The sequence below is a fragment of the Athene noctua genome, chromosome 6 (assembly GCF_965140245.1).
Source record: "Athene noctua chromosome 6, bAthNoc1.hap1.1, whole genome shotgun sequence".
Taxonomy (NCBI): Eukaryota; Metazoa; Chordata; class Aves; order Strigiformes; family Strigidae; genus Athene; species Athene noctua.
This window is the reverse complement of record NC_134042.1, coordinates 25,521,936-25,542,519: the sequence shown is the minus strand read 5'-3', so window position 1 is coordinate 25,542,519 and position 20,584 is coordinate 25,521,936. Positions and strand designations below refer to the sequence as shown.

Below are 20,584 nucleotides of genomic sequence, written 5' to 3'. Positions count from 1 at the left end.
CCAAAGGGTTATTGCATATCTCTGCATCACAATCTTGTAGCAGTTTTTTTCATCAGTAACTATATTAAAGTATATCAGTGGTGTAGATAAACTCTTTCAGTCTGTTTCTAATCATTTAAGTCAACCTTGTTTGGAATCCTTTAGTAAATCTTTCATAAGTCTTCTTCATTTCTCATTCATTTAAACCTATCTTGACTGTCCTTTTTCTCTTTGAGAAATTCAGAGTGAAGATTAATGACCTCTCCAGACAAAGAAATGACATGATATCATAGTGCTTTATCTTATAAATTGTGTGAGAAGGATGAGTATAATGTCATCATAGTATGGGAGTTTCATAGTATTGAAGGTGTATTGAAGGTGGAATCTGTTGGAAGCATTGTTGTATATTGTCTGAAAAGGGAGCTTTCACATTTAAAATACACTGTGATTGAAAAAAAAAAAATAATAATAATAACTTTGTGTTTCATGTCAGCTCTAGTTCTTAGACTGGAGTAACACTGAGGAAAATGTGTTAGCCCATATGGTATTTTTAGGGCTTTTGTTTGTGGTGCATGAAGAATGGGAGGTATCCTTTTGGGCATCACTCCAGCATCCTTGACAGTCAGTGTATAATGCAGAATTTTATCTGCCAGAGTTTTCTTAAGCAGTGTAACATGGACTGGGGTGAGCTGGCAGAAACAGAGGGCTGGAGTTTAGTTTCACACCCGGAGTTTAGTTTCACACCCACACCCTCTCCGTATCACACTGGCACTGCATGAGGACACTCTGGTAGTGGAGGAAAGATCTGTCTCTGTACCTAGGGACAATACCTGTGACTGTAAGAAATTTCTGCTTTTTGAGGAATAGTTTTCTCATTCCCAAGTACATAAAACTCTTTATAATCAATTTCTTAATGAAAAAATCTGTTAATGCTTTCCCTTATAGAATCACAGAACGGTCTGACTTGGAAGAGACCATAAAGATCATTTAGTTCCAACCCCCCTGCCATGGGCAGGGACACCTCCCACTAGCCCAGGTTGCTCAAAGCCCCGTCCAACCTGGCCTTGAACACTGCCAGGGAGGGGGCAGCCACAGCCTCTCTGGGAAACCAGTGCCAGGGCCTCACCACCCTCACAGTGAGGGTGAATCTAAATCTACCCTCTTCCAGTATAAAGCCATTACCCTTTGTCCTATCACTGCATGCACTTGTAAAAAGTTCCTCTCCTGCTTTCCTGGAGGACCCCTTTAGGTACTTGGAAGGCCACCATAAGGTCTCCTCAGAGCCTTCTCTTCTCCAGGCTGAACAACCCCAACTCTTTCAGTCTGTTTTCATAGGAGAGGTGCTCCAGCCCCCTGATCATCTTCATTGCCTCCTATGGACCTGCTCGAGCAGGTCCCTGTCTTCTTACTCTGGGCACCCTAGAGCTGGATGCAGTACTGCAGGTGGGGTCTAAGGAGGGCAGAGTAGAGGGGGAAAATCCCCTCCCTTGGCCTGCTGGCCATACTTCTCTTGATGCATCCCAGGATAGGGTTGGCTTTCTGGGCTGCAGGCACACATTGCTGGCTCATGGTCAGTTTTCCAACAACTACTACCTGCAAGTCCTTTTCTGCAGGGCTGCTCTCTGTCCACTCATCACCCAGCCTGCATTTGTGCTTGGGATTGCCCCGACCCATGTGCAGGACCTTGCACTTGGCCTTGTTGAACTTCATGAGGTTCACACAGGCCCACCACTCAATGTAATGATTAACTCTTAGTGAACAAATACTCGAGACAGAATCCAATTTCAGCTACACACAGAGATATTTTTTCTGACTTTCAGCAGGTAGTTGCCATTCGTGCAAGTTTCCTCACACATCTGTGTAATAATAGCTTTCGCTCCCATGGTACATCTAGGTACCACAACTGTCTGCCAGATGGAAATTCAAGTGCCAATATGTGTATGTATTCATGGTGCCGTTCACTACCTAAATAGTGCTACAAATTCTGCACACTTTGTTCATCTAAGACTGTTGGTCTCTGCTGGTGCGACTATCAACAGTATCGCTGTTACAAAATGCTGAATCTTTTCTGATTTCCTGCTAGAGGTACTGTAAAGGGAGTAACAAAAATACCCCAAAGATCAATATGATAAAAGATTAAATCAAATTAATTATTATGTGCATGTTTGTATATTTTTAATGGTGCCCTGATCTTTTTAATGCTAAGAAGTGCTGTCTTGAGATTTTTTTGAGAAACAGGAAAAATATTTGTTAAAAACGCTATAAAACCACTACTGATCTAGTTCTCCTTTAGACCTCAGAAGATCAATGTGTTTATGAATCCAAATCATTGCAGACAAAATTTTGCACCTGCAGTTATGGTTGCCTGCAGTTCAGTTCAGTTTAAGTATCTACATCACTGATTGCATCTGTAAATTAAAAACATCTAAGTAATCTAAATTGCAAGCACAAATAATTGCAGGTGTAGAACTCATGCAAACACAAAATGATCTCTGAAAGTTGGTCTTCTAAATCTCATTGTGAGTTATTCACTGTATCATGAACCTAGAGCCCTCTTGGGAGAGTCACTAATCTATATAATGACACTGAAACCTCTTGAATCTCATATTTAGCTAGCAGATGGGAAAGAATACATGTAGTCATATAACTCCCTAGGGATTAGGCATGGGGATATTGAAGAGTATAACTTATTCCAATGAAGGCTAACATTAACTTGCAATCAAAAATTTCCTTCCTGAGCCACATTTTTTCTGATGGAATTAAAACAACTTAATGTTGTATTTTTATGAAGTCACAACCAATCTGAGTAGGACACACTCCCAGGGCAAGAACAGAAATTTTGCTCGTGTCATGATTTTTCATGTAATGAATCACAGCATCAGTTTAACACAGAGAAATTTTGTCAGTCTTTTCCAGAAAAGACATCTAGTTATCCTCTCTATGATTTTTCGTTTTAGTGTCACAGATTTCTAAGCACATAGCTACAAAAATCTATTTTTTTCCCTGATATCAAAACTAAAAATGAATCATTTTCTTGCATTCTTTAGCTTCAATAGACGTAGGTGTGGAGCTACTTTAAAACAGTGACTGCTTCCTGTCATACCAGTTACAGCAGTACTGTTAGCAAAATGGGAGAATAAAACCCTTAAATTCTCTTCTAGTGTTTGAACAACTAAAACTCCTACTGAACAAATGAAGCATTCTGCCAGTTCTGACAATCCAAAATGCAATGAAGAATTTTTTCTGTTTCAGAAGCTCTAGGCAAAGCTGTTTTGGCATGTCTGTAGCTTGTTCCTATTGCAAACAAAGGGGCAGCTAGAGGGAAAGTCTTTGGGGGAAGAAAATGCTGTCAGTTGTAAGAAATGAGACATGTAGACCCATTCTACAGCCCAGCTAGTGATTACATGCAGGCAATTTTGTAAGAGCCTAGACCAGCTGCCAGTGATAATAATGCTGCCATTTGCACTGATTTTAACAGGAATTACATCAAACAGACCAGCTTAAGCCTTCTCAGAAGCATAGGCAAAACTTATATTTTGTTCTTTGGTGATGGGGGCCAGACTACAAGTGTTAAGAAAGAACAGGCAAAGGTGGCAGGGAGCCCTGCCGAGTGAGCATTGCTGCTCCTGCTGCTGGGTTGGCAGTGGTGGGAGCCAGCAGTGTGTGCTCCTCCTGGCAGGGTCCTGCCTCTCCGCCTGCCAGCAGCCACTATCCTCCCAGGTAGCCCGATTCCTCCCTCAGCAGCAGCAGTTAGCCCAGCTTCACAGGCCCCTGGCACTTGCAGACTAAAGTGGTGGAGGTGTGAGCGTATCTACATTTTTAAAAATCCAGTTTAATTTAATACAATCTATTACTCAAGCAGTAATGGTAACAATGTACCGCAACTAATTAATTTGTAATCATCTTTGGAAAAAAAAGCCAGAACAAGATGTTATTTTTTTGCACACAGAGAACTGCTGAAGCTATGTTGTGCATTACAATGCAAGGCTCCAATTTCACCTTCCTAGAATTTTTTTTAGGTCTTGGGTATATAAAATACAGAAAGCATGTGAGAAATATGTAGTATAAGAGCGATCTAGACCCTCATTTGAATAGAGAGAAATTCTGACAAAAGATTCCTTTTTTTCACTCTCACTTTTTGCTGCCATATCACAATAAAGGAAGGAGAAGGTTTCATCTTTCCCTTTTTTGAGGGATTTATATTTAAGTATGTCCTGTAACTCATAGAAATTCAGAGTGCAGCATAGAAAGCCAAAAATTAGCAAGGATTTTGACCAAGAGATTGAGAGGTGATTAAAACTCATGGAAGAAAGACTCACTTCTCAGTAAGAATAACAAAGTCACATGGTTGATGGTTCATAATAACTTCATAATCTGACCCACATGCAGTAAATATGGTGAAGACTGTCATTTTGAATAAGTGAGGTAGATTGATGCTGATTATTAATCCATTTCTTGGCCAGTCTCATTGTTTCTGAGCCAGCTCCTCCACTGTTTAGTATTTTTCTGAAGTGTCTTAATACCTTTCACTGTCAGTCCCTTCCTTTTTAACCAGTCCCTTTTCATACCCTGTTTTCTTAACTTATTTGGGGGATTTCTTTCATGAATTGGTCTGATTCTAGTATTCTTATAGCTGGACACTTGGTCTTATTTTAGCATCAGTGGTACTACAGACACATGGTAACACATAATTCTGTATTACATTTACTTGCCGAGAAAAAAAAATTGTTTTTTCTTAATTCCCATGTGTTGCAATTAAAGCTAAATGAAAAAAAAAAAAAAAAAACTATGAAAATCAGTACCTAGTATTTAGTGCTGGTGTCTAAAATGGCAGATATCTGTATAATAGACATAGAATAGATAAAGAAATGTATTTGCATAATAGAAATTCAGAAGCCAACTTGGCTAAGGTTGTCATTGATAGCTTTATATGAAGTTCCTGTAGGGACATGTGTTTAACATTTGCAGTAGGATAATATACATAACATACGTCACAAGAAATAAGCTCTTTGGAGAGCAATAGAGTGTCCAAGTCTGGTTTTCTGTGAATGTGTCCAACTTTTAATATCTTTTCAAGTATGCCCGACTCTGTGCCTATTGCTCCTGAATAACACCCAGACTTCCCTATGACATACCTCTTCAGCTGGGCAAACGGTTGTAGGTGCTGTGATTGAGGGTGAACTACATGTGTGAACTCGCTAGTGGCTTACTGCTCTCAAAATAAATGGATAAATTTTAAGTCCCTTTTTCTCACTGGTAGGTAGTAATTTGTGCCTGCCTTCACTAATCGCTTGCTAGTTTTTCTGAAACTTCTGGGAATGTAAAATCTTTTAAATCTCCAGCTAGGTCAACATAAAGATTACTCCACATTAATAGCTATATTAAAGTAATATTGCCCTGTTTTCAATTGGTTTACTTTCTGTTAGTAATAAATTCACAATATGCTACATACCATGAGCTAGAAAGATACCTTTTTCCTGGTATAAATTAAACTCTAAGCAAATTTTATTACATTTAGACATATTTTCTTCCTCTTTTTAAAGAACACCCACCCTTTTACCAAGCATGTCTTCAAAATTCCTTCCCTTTGTTGAAATAAAACATTTTGTAAAATCAGAAAGTTGCGCATTTGTTTAATGTAGCTGACGTCATGAAACCCAGGTCTTTTATTTATACTTGGAATAGTGCAGAGGTAATGAAGGCAGAATTGGACCTAAGAGGTTTTTTGTTTCAATTATAAAACAATGTGGGTAAGAGAGTTGGATTTGACAGCAATAGAAGAAAGGGAATATTGTGTTCATGCCTTCAATCAGCTTTATTAGATCCTTAAAGGGAAAATTATGTGAAATAGGAAGAAAACAACAAACTAAGCAAGATCCCAATTTCAGTATAATTTGGAGAAAATAACTGATTTAGGTTGGTCATCTTGCCAGCGTGAATGACTCAAGGCTTCCAGACAAGAAATGGAAACCAGAAGGATAGCGAAAGCCTGAAAGAACAAATTGAGAAGATATGATTGACTGTAATGCTTCAAAATCAACTTTGCAAAGATGAGCTTGGTCTGTTGCCCAGAACACAATTGAATGGTGATGTTCATTTAGACCCTTAACTCTGAAACAAAATAAGATGTAGCTGTGTTTCTGTTAGAGATTTACTTGTTCTTTCCAGTGTCTCTAGCTAGGGATATGATGTCACATCCTCTCTGTTCTATCACATGCTGCAGCGATTTCTGCTGCTGTTCCATAATTTTTCTGAACACCAGTTTTCTGAAGGAAGGCCTGAATCCAGGTGATAATATCTTTCAATGTGGAATGTCATCACCATTCATTATGTGACTTTGAAAAACTGTAGACACCGTGTGCAAGTAGGCTAACTCAGTGTTACTGAGCATGCTAAGTAACAGAAACTTGAATGGCTTTGTCAGTCAGAAAATACGTACTTAGCATGCTTGTTTTTGAAAATTAAGTAAAACCTCATTCTGCAAAGATTTCAAATAATTTATCTGTAATAGGCAGAATTTGTAAAGCAATAATTGGAAAAGTTGGGGGCAGCTTGTTCTCCACCTCAGGTACAAAAGGAAGAGACTATGCTATATGTAAAAAATTAGTCAGTTGACAACAGGCAGTGATGAGATGGGATTGTCTTCTACTTCCTCCTTTCCTTTATTCCTTTCATCTCACTGGCTGTGCTTACTAACCTTTTTTCTGTTTCTATTTCAAATGAGGCAGAAAAAAAAAACCTAAACCACAGTTCATAATTAAATACTGAGCTAGTTCTTACCATGTTTACTGAATTACATATTGCATATATGGATGTATATCCTCGAAGTTTTCATGTGTTTTTAGATTTCTAAACTTAATGTGTTCCATAGGAATAGACTTTAACTCCTTCCTGTCTTTCATGATGAGATTTGGCTCCACAGAGGAAAGGAGGAGTAAAGCAGTGAAACCCAGTTACAGATCCCGTAAAATTTTAGGGATTCACAGAGCCATGAATATAGTTGCTGAGCTCTGTGGATTCTCCTAGTGCACAGTAGATATTCCTCCAGCAGAAAATCTTCAGTGTTGACCTTACACCTGCAATAAGCAGATCAGCTTGGCGTGACACGCACAGAGATATCTTTGCACAGATATCTTTGCTGCAGGGTGGCTGACCTGGCAAAGAGGGCTTTAAACCAGGAACCACAAGGGAAGGGAGAAAGGTATCACAGCTCCAAGGGACTAATGAACAAGGAACACAAAATGAACAAAACAGGGCTTAAGTGGCATCACCTCAAGCACTTGCATGTAAGCAAGGAAGTCTCTCCGAGTGCCTGCACACTAAGGCATGCAGCATGGGAAGTCAACACGAAGAATTAGACATCTGTGTGCAGGTGCAGGGCTGGGATCTTGCTGGGATTCCAGAGATGCAATGGGTGGCTCACTGGAGTGCTGCAGTGGAGGGATACAGACTTTAGGAAGGACAAGCCAGGAACAGGAGGAGGAGGAGTTGCCCTTTATGGCAGAAAGCAGCTGCTCTGCCTGAGGGTGAATGATGAGAGTTTATGGGTAAAGATTAAAGAGCAGACCAATACTGGTGACTTCATAATGGGTGTCTGCTACGGCTACCTGACCAGGAAGAACAAGTGGAGGAGGCCCTCTACAGACAGCTAGAAGCAGCCTTGCATTTGCAGACCCTGATCCTCATGGGGACTTCAACCATCTTGATACCTCCTGAGGTTGACCTGAGGGTCAACATAGCAGGGCATAAGCAATGCAAGAGGTTACTGGAGAGCATTAATGATACTGCTTGACACAGTGAAAGAGGAGCCAATGAGGAAAGGTACTCTCTTGGACCTCATACTCACAAATAAGGAAGGCCTCATTGGAGATGTGAAGGTCAAAGGGATTGTTTGTTGTGACTGTGAGATGGTGGAGGTCAGGATCCTGAGGAGAGGGAGCAGGACAAAAAGCAAGATCACAACCCTAAACTTCAGGGGAACAGACTGTAGCTTCTTCAGGGATCTGCTTGGAAAAGTCCCATGGTATGAGGCTCTGGAGGGAAGAAGAGTCCAGGAAACCTGCATAGTATTCAAGGATCATCTTCCACTCAAGAGAAGTCCATCCCAACACACAGGAGGTCAAGCAAAAATGACAAGAGGCCTGTGTGGTTGAGCAAGGAGCTCCTGGCAATACCCAGACATGAAAAGAGAGTATACAGAAGGTGGAATCAGGGACAGGAATGTGGGAGGAGTATAGAGGCTGTCTGAGCATGCAGAGACATGGTTAGGAAAGCCAAAGCCCACCTGGAGGTGAACTTGGTGAGGAATGTCAAGGGCAACAGTAAGGGTTTCTATAAGTAAGTATCTAAGTGGCGAAAGAAAGACTCGGGAAAATGTGAGACTGCTGCTGAATGGGACAAAGGCCCTGGTGACACAGGACATGGAAAAATCTGAAAAATCTGAATGCCACCTTCACCTCAGTTTTTAGTAGCAAGACCAGCCTTCAGAAATCCAAAGCTCGGGAGAGAGCGGGAAGGTCTAGCATAAGACTTACCCCTCATGGAAGAGAATCAGGTGAGAGAATACTTAAGCACTCTTGACATACATAAGTCCATAAGCCCTGATGGGATGCACCCACAAGCGCTGAGGGCACTAGCTGATATCGTTGCAAGGTCACTATCAATTATCTTTAAATGATCATGGCAACTGGGAGAGGTTCCTGGGGACCGGAAGAAAGCAAATGTCACTCCTATCTTCAAAAAGGGCAAGGAGGAGGATCCAGAGAACTACAGGCTGGTCAACCTCACCTTGATCCCTGGGAAGCTGATGGAGCAACTAATTCTGGAAACCATGTCCAGGCACATGAAGGGCAAGGCAACGACTGGGAGCAATCATCATGGATTCATAAAGGGGAAGTCATGCTTGACCAACGCAATAACTGTCTATGATGAAATGACTGGCTTGGTACATGAGAGGACAGCAGTGGACATTGCCTACCCAGACTTCAGTAGGGCTTTCAACACTGTGTCCTGTAAGATCCTCATAGAGAAGCTATTGAAGAATGGACTGGATGAACAGACAGTGAGGTGGATTGGAAACTGGCTGAATGGCCAGGTCCAGGGAGCAGTGATTAGTCGTATGAAGTCCAGCTGGAGGCCAGTAACTAGAGATGTACCCAGTAGTCAATACTGGATCTAACATCTTCATTAATGATCCAAATGATGAAGCAAAGTGTACCCTCAGCAAGTTGCTGGTAATACAAAACTGGGAGGAGTGGCTGATAGACCAGAGTGTTGTACTGCCATTCAGATGGACTTTGTCACACTGGAGAAATGGTCTGACAGGAACCTCATGAAGTTCAACAAGGGGTAGTGTGAAGTGCTGCACCTGTGGAGGAACAATCCCATGCACCAGTATTATACTGGGGCCAACCATCTGGAAAGCAGATTTGCAAAAAAGGACCTTGGGATCCTTATGGACACCAAGTTGAACATGAACCAGCAATATGCCCTGCAGCCAGAAGGGCTACTGGTATCCTGGGCTGCATCAGGAGGAGTGTTGCCAGGAGGTTGAGGAAGGGAATCCTTCCACTCTACTCAGCACTGGTGAGGCCACAACTAGAGTGTTGGGTCCAGTTCTGGGCTCCCCAGTACACGAGAGACATGAACATACTGCCAAGAGTCCAGCAAAGGGCCACTAAGATGATTAAGGGACTTGAGCATCTTTCAAGAAAGAAAGCACCTTTCAACGAAGAAAGGCTGAGAGAGCTGAGACTGTTCTGCCTGGAGGAGACAAGGCTTGGGGGGAATCTCATCAATGTGCGCAAATACCTGAAGGAAGGGTGCAAAGAGGATGGAGTCCAGATCTATTCAGTGTTGCCCAGTGACAGGACCAGAGACAGTGGGCACAAACTGAAACACAGGGGGTCCCATCTGAACATCAGGAAACACTTTTTTACTGTGAGGATGAGTGAGCCCTGGAACAGGTTGTCCAGAGACGTCGTGGAGTCTCCCTCCTTGGAGATATTCAAAAGCTGTCTGGACGTGGTCCTGGGCAACTGGCTGTAGGAGGCCCTGCTTCAGCAAGTGTTTCCACCACATGATCTCAAGGTCCCTTCCATCCTCAGCCCTTCAGTGATTCAGAAGCAATGGATAACTGGTTTTCATATTTTCAGCTCCCATTTCTCTAGAATTTTCAAACAATCCACTGCCTGGTCTGCTGATCATCTGAATTGCTGGTATTTCAACACTGAACTGTGATAGAATGGTGGATTACTCTTTAGAAGTGATTACCCGCCTTGCAAGATTGCTGAGATGGCAGATCTGTTGCTCAAATTCCTGGTATATCCTTCCCCTCCACATTCTCTCTGAAAAGTTTTCCCTGAGAACCTCAGAGACCATGAGAATGTTACAAGGCTCATATATTCAATAATTGCATACGTTTGAGTATACAAGCAGGCAGCCTGGAAAAAGCAACCTGTACTGTTGTGTAAGTCTAGTTAACACTGCTGTGTGGTTTTAGAACTGAATTATTGCTTTACACTGCCTATTTCTCTGCTTATCTATCTTTTACTAATGAGAAAATCTGGATTAAGCTTGGGTCTCACTTTTTGGTAATCAGAGCTACAATGGTGAGTAGAGCAGTGGAGCAATTTTCATTTCCCAATTCCAATCATGCCAGAGTACTAGAAATTCCAAACAGAATGCCTGTTTTAGATACACCTACAGTGTTTTAGACTGAGCTGAAAGGAAGAAAGTGTTTATAGGGATCTGTGTTCCTGTGGCTGATCTTACTTGGATCTCAGTTTCAGTTTGAACTCACATTAAACTGTATGAATCACTTGCTTAAAGTTATTCAACATTTCAATAGCTCGCTGAATCAGCAGGAATATACTCTGAATAGGTATGAACAGTTAAACACTAAGACTGGATCCAGTGTACCTATATTGTTATATCCATATCTATAGATATCTACAGTTATATCCATATCTATGTGGATAGATACAGATATATGTATGTATGTATGTATACATATTTATGTTTGGAAAATGAGACTTCAGGGAAATTGAAACATCTGATGACTCAACTGAATTTCTGAAATCTACCCAAGGACCTTCAGTGTTTTGTCATGAAACCTTCATTGTATAAAATGCTCAAAGTTTCCTTTTATCATAGACTGGAATTCATAACTTGCTTACTTCAGAGGAAGGATAAGTGATATTACCACTCTGGAGCATCTTACAAAGCCTAAATTATTTCATTTATATCGAAGCATCTTAAGACGAGAACTCCAGCGAAGCATTAGAAGAAGGGTGGAAAAAATGGTTTAGTATTTGTGGTATTTTACATTCACATGGGCAATGTGAATTTAATTGTTTTCCTTTGACGTTCATAGGATAACTACAGGAGAATCTGTTGATGTGATGACTCTTCCACACCCTGCAAAGATATTCCAAGTAATAGGCTGTTTTAGAAACATGATCACCACCTTTCAACATCACCACCTTTCAACATTTTTAAAAGACACAAATGCTTTGCTTTAAGTTATTTCTTTTGCAGACAGAATCTTCTTACAGTTCTGAAAGAAGTGTATAAACTCTGAAGATGGATAAGTTGTAAAATATACCCTTGTTGGCTGGCAAGGTAGCTTTTTGCTGATTGCATTCGATGCCTTTCTGAACTCTCCCTGTGCAATATCAAGGTTAATGTGGAGACCTAGAAGACAAGAACTATGTCTGTTTTTACCTCACCTGGGGATTTTGAGAACTACATGTCATTTAAAGTGTTCCCAAGACTCAGTGTTATGCATCTACATTGGCCTTGTAAGCAGAGCTCAGGCTGCCTGCAAATGCCATGCATGTTTGTAGCAGGCTGTATATAGATATATATGAAATTTAGATGATGCAAAGCAAAGCACTGCAATTGGGTGTTTATGGAGCCAGGCAAGAGGGGCAAGGACATGAATGAGTATAGTGGCAAGATATTGCCCAAACATTCTGTTATGACTCTGTGAATAGCTAACTTGTGTTAAAACTAAGTTGTAAAAAAAACCCCTTCATCTATTTTGAGACATATTTAAAACTAAACTTTAAAAGATGTCTTATCCTAGCGTCTGAAGAAGAGCATCCATGTTTTTTGTATGCAACTTGCTGAAGTCACAGTTTTTTCAAAATCTGTATTTTGTGACTTCAGTATTTAATATTGTCACTCCTATATCAAAAAATTAAAACAAGGAAATAATACTTCCTCTTCATTGTCAAAACAGTTCCTCTTCCTTTAAATACAATTTCTTGTCTACTCAGAAAAAATAGATTGAATTATTACTTACTCATTGCTGATGTTTTGATATTATCTCACCAGCACATAGTAGAATTAGTAGCACATTAGTTACTTAACAAGTAAGCAAAGAGTATCATTATTTGTCTGTATGCTTGGAAATACCGAAAGGTTAGTTGCTTTACTCAAAAGTGAAAATATAATTGTTAGCATGGTAGTGATATATTGTTTATCCATACAGAAATAATTTCTTTTTTTCTTCAATAGATTGTTTGGCTTCTACAAAGGAATATTTCCTCCCATCTTGGCTGAGACACCCAAAAGAGCAGTGAAGGTAAAAACCCTGTACTTTCTTCTTTAAAAAAACGAGTAAGGACAGTGACAGCTGTAAAATATTTTATTTCTCCCCTGATGATTGACATTGGAATCTTAAACTTATTTGGCATATTAATCATCTGATTTTTACTAGGAGGAAACTGTCCTCTTGATAGAACAATAAAAACTGTGCTTGATTAAGAAGTGTAGGATAAGGTTCTTAAATTCTAGGGTATTTTTGACTGTATATATAGTTACTGAAAAACAAATTACAATTAGTTTACATAATCAAAATTAATAAAATACTTTAAGTGATATTTTAACTTCATATTTAGCTCTGGTTTAAACATTTTGTTTTACTGAAAATGCCTGGCAACTTGCAAAACAACTAAGAATAGCATAATAAGTCAACAGAAGAAGCCGTTAAAGAAGCCACTCCTAATAAGCACTTACTCTGTAACTTGAAGGAGTATATCTGTAGGTTTGAAGTGCTGCCCAGAGTTTTCTTGTAAAGAGTGCTCTACTCCATACTCACATTTTTTGCAGATTGAACATAGTAATGGGTACAACTCTTCCTCGTGCAAAGAACATTTTACTCCAGCTCTCTTAGAGTTGAAATAGATGCTAGCCTATTAAAGTGTTTTTGTCAAATCAACATGTCAAATGTTGATCAGGTTTTCTTTTATTATCTTTTACGTTAATTTGTAGAGCATTATTTTAGTAACATTCCTAAGCAAAATACATCAATACATCAATTTTTTGCAGTTGTCATGTAATCTTTTTAATTAAAACCTAGTAATCAAGCACCTCATCTTAAAGTTCTAAATCTACCAAAGCATCCATACTGTTATGAGCAAATATTTCTTTATCTTTTACTTTAGAACTTCAAAGTTTCCCATAGTTGCAACAAATGTGTCTAAAAGCAGTTATTATACAGAATGTCTTGATTTTCCTTTCTTTTTTTGTTTCTTTCTAAAAAGGTTGTGCATATGATTCTGGTTCTTAGTCTGCAATTAATCATTCACATTCCAATTCCTTTACAGAGGAATAATATTTGTATAAAGTGACAGGATGTGACCTTGTAATAGAATCCTAAAGGAGTTCTGGTAATGTCATCTTCTTGTTTGCATTGGCATTTTAGATGTAAACGACATATGTCACCTATCTCAAAATTATTTAATGCAACTAAATTCTGTTTCATAGCAAAATGTCAGTGAAGAATAGGTGGATGATACTTGGAAGATTCTTAACAACCCATTTTCTTTGGACTGTGATATTTTTTCTGTCTCTCCATTTCATCTTTTTTGAAACAGGTCAAAGTCAACCTGATCATGCTTTTTAGACTCCAGCATATATTTAGTTAAAATACAAACCTAGGTTTGATTTTTCTCCTACCAATCTGAGTCATTCAAAAATCTTGAGTCACTTTCTTTTGCTCAATTTGATTAAATTGGCTTAAAACCCACACTATTCAATATAATTATAGGATCATAGGAAGGTTTAAGTTGGAAGAGATCTCTGGAGGTCATCTAGTGAGCTTCCTGCTCAAGGCAGAGCTGACTTCATGGTTAGATCAGGTCATTCAGATGCCTTGTCTAGTCAAGCTCTGAAAATCTTCAAGGATGGAGACTGCAGCCTCTCTGTGCTCCTGCTCCAGCACTTAATTGCCTTCACTGTGAAGAATTTTCCCTTATATATCCAAACCAAATTCCTCTGTTGCAACTTCTCCTTATTGCCTCTGGTCCTTCTGTCGTGGACCTCTGAGGAAGTCAGACTTTGTCTTCTATATAACTTTTAGGTGGTGGAAGACAGGAATTAGGTCCCCTTAGCCTTCTCATATCCATGCTAAACAGACTCCATTCTCACAGCCTCTTGTACATCATAAGCTCACAGCTCCTTAAAATGTCTTACTGGTGCTTCACCCTTAGTGGGATGCTTTTTACCTAATTCTTAGGCATTTATGTGAGGGCTCAGTACTGTTTCTGCAACCATGAGAATCAGGTTTAAAGGCTAAACATGTTTTTTAGTTAAATCCTTTAATTCTTTAATTGGTTACACTATTCCTTTAAATTTTTTGCTGTTCCTAGGACACTAGGAGACTTCAGCCAAATTCTGCATTAGAAGAATTCAGTCACAGAATAGGGCATGACAGTAATGTCCTTGTAAGAAGCTGGATACTGAAGCAATTTAATGTGAGATAGACAATTCCTAACATGCAAAGTGGAGTTTGCACCCATGCTTGACCTGAAGAGAATCCAGCTTGTCTCAAATTTCCACTAACCTTATTTGGATATGACCCCAACGGAAAAGTCACTGCTTCATTTGGCTCCCTCTCCACCTTTTATTATTCTAATAGTTTTCCTCATTTTAACAGGCCCCAAGATGTCCCTTGTCCACTACCAAACTGACTAGTGAGATTTAAGAGGAAGACTATGTCCATGCCTATGGTTCTGAGACTTGAGAAAGCACAAAAGGTAGAGAGGCAATTTCTAGGCTCCAGCTTCGTTTGTGTTTGTAATGAGGTTTTTTTAAAACTTCTAGTTGTCTTGTATATCTCATAAAATTGTATAGAGAATGGACAAGGGAGATCTTGTACTAAGAAGTTTTCTTGTGCTACTGGTATATTGTCTTTATCTGGTGTTAATATTTGCAAATAAAAATAAAGCTGCTAAAATGAAGTTATTTAGCCCCAGTTATTCAGCTAAATGTTGAAGGTACAGCTCCCCTTTTAGTCAACTACATTCTCATGTCTGTCTTGCTATTTCTTTTTTTCTCTCTCTTTATTTCCCTTCTAAAAAGAAAGCTGGTATTTCTGGAACACGAAAAGTCAAAGTTTATAACTTTATGTTAGATTGAACTTGGAGGAAAGAAGTGATGATGCCAGTACAATGGTTAACAGATGAACTTTTGGGGCAAATTTATATTGTTCATGTGTTCCCAGACATCTTGTTTCAAGCATATATTTTTACCTTAGAGTTATTGAGACATCTGGTAAGTACTTCAGCTATTTTCTGTGTAACTTGAATTAAAGTGTATCTTTGCCAGATGGACAATATTGGTTATTATATACACAAAAGCATGTTTTAAATACATTTATTCAGAGATTTTTTTTTTGCACAAAGCTATTAACTTAGTACAACTGTAGAGAAAAAGACAAATCACAAAAAAAAAAAAAAATTTGGGTGGATGCACATGATATAAATCTATATGATATAGCTCAATAATTTTTGCTGAAATTGTATATATACTACCTACACTGGTACACCCAACAACGTTTATATTAAGTTTTATTGCTATTGATTTGTTTTCTTTAAGAAATTATATAAAGCACAGTTACTATTAAGTAGATATTTTATTTATGACTCTAGGAAGCTTTTGATTTTTAAGGTAACATTTTTAAGACCGAAAAATTGCTAGGTAATGTATTTCTGACTTTATTACAACCATTTTACAGATCTGTAACACTATGGAAAACATTAAGGAATACCAGAAATTCCATTAAAGGTTAGGAGGGTAACAATGAGTAGAAAGATGCTGGAGAGAGAATAAAGCAAACTTTATCACAGTAAGAAATTAATTTCATTCAGTGAAGTAACTCACCCACCCACAATTGACACTTTCTCAGAGACCTATAAAATGGCTCCAGTTATCCAAAAAGGTAGACCTAGTCTAAGTAACACTTCTACCTTTTCTGATTATTGGCAAGGCCACTACAATTTTAAACATATTTGTAGGACGTTTGCATGATTAGTGTTCAATCTGTACACTATTTGGAGGGCAGTTAAAATCTGGGGCCCAAATCTAGGACCTTTTCTGCAAAATTAGATAATAATTCCTACTGAGGGTAAAAAAAGTATCTATCCACTGGCCAGAGTATCAGTCCTTCAGTTTTAAGAATTTAACATACTAATTTTGCATTATGTATAAATATTCCCTCCTACTTTAAATGTGGTGTCATTATTAACACATTAACACCCAGTCCTCTGATGATTTTGCTGGGGTTCTAGTGACTTTTCATTTGAAGCAGGTCTTGACTGAAAAATGGTATTGACTTTGCCATAGAACAGGGTTCTGAACAAGTTAAAATGACAATGTGGTGCTTATTACTTGTGTTCCTGTACACGTGGTTTATGGAAAAACTGTTTTGTTCTGATAGGTCTGTGGTAACTGAGCCCTGAGGGACTGAGCTTGTCTTCTTTGGCTGAGACCCAGCACAGATCACCCAGTCTTTCTGTTTTGTCTGAAAAACTTACTCCTTTACATTTGTTACGATTCCCACATCTCTGTTGACCTCACTTGCCATTGCCTTTCTCTCATGGTGAAACAGTTTGACTGTCACATGCATGGGCAGGTGCTATGTGGAGGGATGACAGCCTCATGTGTGGGAGTGAAATGCACAGACTTTCAGAGGATCCCACCTTCATTTCCGTCAGCTTGCTCTAAATTAAGCATTACCAGTCAGCTTTAGAAAGTAGCCAGGAAAGTCAGAGGTTCTAGTTATTTACTTTTGCTATACAGGGATATGACAGCTCTTGCTGTAGGGGATTCTCACCTGTGCTGATGCAGTTTTGGTGAAGCTGTGACAGGGTTTTGTTGTTTAGTCCCATAATACTGGATGTGGGGTCTAAAAGCCACTTTCCTTTTGCATGCGAAGTTGTGAATACTTCTTGGACAAATTACAGGGCTCAGAAATATTGAACCGTAGTTGCAGACCTTGCGTTGTTCCATGTGTGAAAATTATGTGGAATAAATATCTTTGGGTTTACCTGGAAAATTATGTGGAATAACATATCTTTGGGTTTACCTGGAAATCAGATACCTACTCTTTATAACCGGTAAAATTTTCTGCTGTCCTTATTCCTTATGCTAGAAGATCATTTTCACTGCCTTCAGAATTGTCTTACATGGTATCAACCTGAAGCGCTTTTTCAGTGGCTTCAGCAAGATATTCGCAGAATATGAATGCAAAACAATATGGGACTTGGGGAGATTTACTGTACATGGAAGCACTGGACCAGAAAGGATCTCTTAGGTCAGCAAGTCTAGTCCTCTGCTGTTCTGTAATCTCCTTCATAAATTTATCAAACTCCCCCTTACAAGCGATTAATATTTTTTCCCTGCTATTCTTATTGGAAGACTATTTCAGGACCCCACTCCTCTGCTTGTAAGAAAGCTTCATCAGATCTCAAACCACACTCTATTTATGACTAGTTTTTACTTTTATACCAAATTACTTTATGTTACATTTCTTTCCTTTCTTTTTCATTCTCTTGCAGCCTCTCTTCTGCTAGACTGAATGAGGCAAGCATTTATTCTTCTTCAGTCTTCATTCTAATAATAATTTTTAAGTTCTTTTTATGGTCCTGCTAGCTCTGTTTTGAATATGCTGTAGTCTGAGTTCATCTTTTTTGAACAGAGGTGGCCAGGATTGTGTGCTGTATTTCAGAGGGCATCTTAGCAATAATTTGTCAAATGTCACAAATACTCTTTAGAGTATATCTCGACTGATTCGTATTAGACTTTGTGTCCACAAATGAGGAAATAGACAGTGAAAGTCTGTCTGTCTTATGTCAATAGGAAACTTCTTACTGACTTCAGTGCAATCAAGGTTATTCTCAACACTTCTTGTAAGAACAAATCCATTAATCTATTCTGCTTTGATTTTTGGAAGATTTTACAAAAGGCATACTGAAAATGAATGGATTTGGGTGGCCAGAAATGTTCTATTGAAAGCGAACCACTTACAAATGGTTGCCTTTCTCCATATTTGTGCAGGTGAAACTGAGCTTCTCATTTCTTTCTTGCAAAAACCCAAGAGTACACCATTCAAAATTCATCCTCTAAGGACTTGCAGATACTCAGAACTTCTGAACACCACTGACTGAAAGCAGACAATTGGATTAAAGATTTATTTGTAAAAAGCAAAAATTAAAAGAAATGTATCTGTTGACAGTAAAAGATTACAAAAGTCTACAGACTTTTCAGCTTCAAAATCTGCAGTTACATCTCTCTGATGAAAAGTAGACTAGTCTCTGAGAAACGTGAAAGTGATTGCAGTATATTATATTAAAGATGTGACGGTGGGTTTGGGACAAATTATAGTATCTGCTACTACATTCTGCTACCAGTATATGAAAGTTCAGTGCTAAAGGAAAAGTTTATAAATTAAAAACAACAATGATGTGTTGTAAGTGAACTCTTACATAAAATATTAATTGGACTTACGCTGCTATTATGCATAATACACTAATAAAATCAGTTCTGAAGCCTAATTGTCTAGTATTGTACATCTAACACTGCTACAGAGAGTGTGAAACAAAAGTGGTTTATATTTATTTCGCAGAACTGCAACAGCTACTCAGGATATGAGGTAGTGAAGCTCCATTGTAGTTTGGTTTTACTAATTTGCATAAGTAACTCATGATTTTTTTCTACACAATTTCAGTCTAACTTTTATTTACAGTTTTTCACCTTTGAACAATATAAGAAGCTGCTAGGATATGCAACATTACCACCAGGACTGGTATGTATGGATACAAAACTTCATGTTCTAATTTAATATACATATACTGAATAGTCCCATCCATTTCCTCCCATAAAAGCAGCCCAAAATTAAACAGGCCAGTTCAACCAAAAGTTTTTCCAAACAGAATTGTCCCTTGAAAACACTGATAACAGAATTTATCAAAATGATAGTCACATTAACTTTTTAATCAGATGACCTCAGAATAATTCCCTACAGTATCATAACATTTGTTATCACGGATAGTGAAAGTCAACATGGAAGAGTCTATATACAGGCTGTCATTCTTTGTTCTTGCAAAATAATGAAAAAAAAGTAGAATATTATAATTATTTATTTATTCATGTGATAGTGACAAGTTTGATACCTCAACTTCAAAGTGCTGTTCTGCAAGGCACAGTGCAACTATAACAAAAATACAGACTTCAGTCTTGTTCTAAAGACTTTATGATAGAAACATAAACTATTGATAAGAAACTGCTACCTCCCTTGAAGTCAATGGCAAAACTCTCTTATACATCAGTGGAGTTAGGATTTCATCTCAAGAACAAAACTATTTTATAAACAAAATACAGGACATGCATATAGTGCTTTCTGTGGTGTAAGAATATAAGTAATAGTAAATATCTGTTTTTCACAGTAATGGCATCACAACTGAAGGAAACAATTGATTTTTTTATAGTTATGCAATAAAGGTTTTGGTCTCTTTCAAACAGTATTCATTCCATTTACATCTGCCTTCCATTGCAGTGAGTGAATGGTCATGGAATCATATTACCTAGTTTAAAGCAAGTTTCCTCTTCCTCTTAATTATTCCACTGACCCTATGGTTGTTTGCAGTATCTCCACTTTTATCTTATATCTTTCAGCAGACTCTTCTCACCCTTAGATGTAGAGAGGCTGATATTTGTTCTCTAGCAAGTGGAAAGGACAGAGTTTAAGGTTCCATGGTACAATAGCACTTTTTTGGGAGGAAAATATGCTGGAAACTTATAAACATGCAACAGCTGACCAAAAGCTGCTCTGATTCATATAGCAGATGCAGCAACCATCAGACAACCCTGACTTTTTTGGTGCAGTACTGTTAACATAGAGACATTTTTGCCCCTAAGATAGCTGTGGTAGCAAGGGAAAAAGAAGACTGGGAGCGATTCTGGTCTGAGCTAGGCAGAGTGCTTCTAGGTGCCTCAACAGACCTCATATCAAGACAACATTTACTGTTAAAAGAACATACATACATTTGCACCATCTTCCTTCTGGCTTCAGTCTCATGGTTGATGATGAAAGGGATAGGTTATGTTCCCACCTCATATTGGAAAAATAGATCTGTGGGTAACACAATCCTTTCCAAGGGCACTAAGGCTGGAGCTCGCCACTACCCTTCTAACTTACCATTCTTCTTTCTTGAGCTCTCAAGAGTCCCTGCTCAGATCCCTCTGTATTGAATAAGTTTTTTCTCACTATTGTTTTTACTTACCATTGGTTTTCTTGGATTTCAGCAAATGTTCTCAG

The 20,584-nt window shown here is 38.6% G+C and overlaps 1 protein-coding gene across 2 annotated transcripts in view; it reads left to right on the top strand.

Annotated features, from left to right (window-relative positions):
- The window catches only part of SLC25A21 (solute carrier family 25 member 21), a 260,673-nt gene that overhangs the window by 220,334 nt on the left and 19,755 nt on the right, over positions 1-20,584 (top strand). For both annotated transcript variants that reach the window (XM_074909907.1, XM_074909905.1), the window contains exons 4-5: positions 12,502-12,568; positions 19,013-19,072. In XM_074909907.1, the coding sequence (XP_074766008.1) occupies positions 12,502-12,568; positions 19,013-19,072 (127 nt within the window). The remainder of the gene's footprint in view (positions 1-12,501; positions 12,569-19,012; positions 19,073-20,584) is intronic.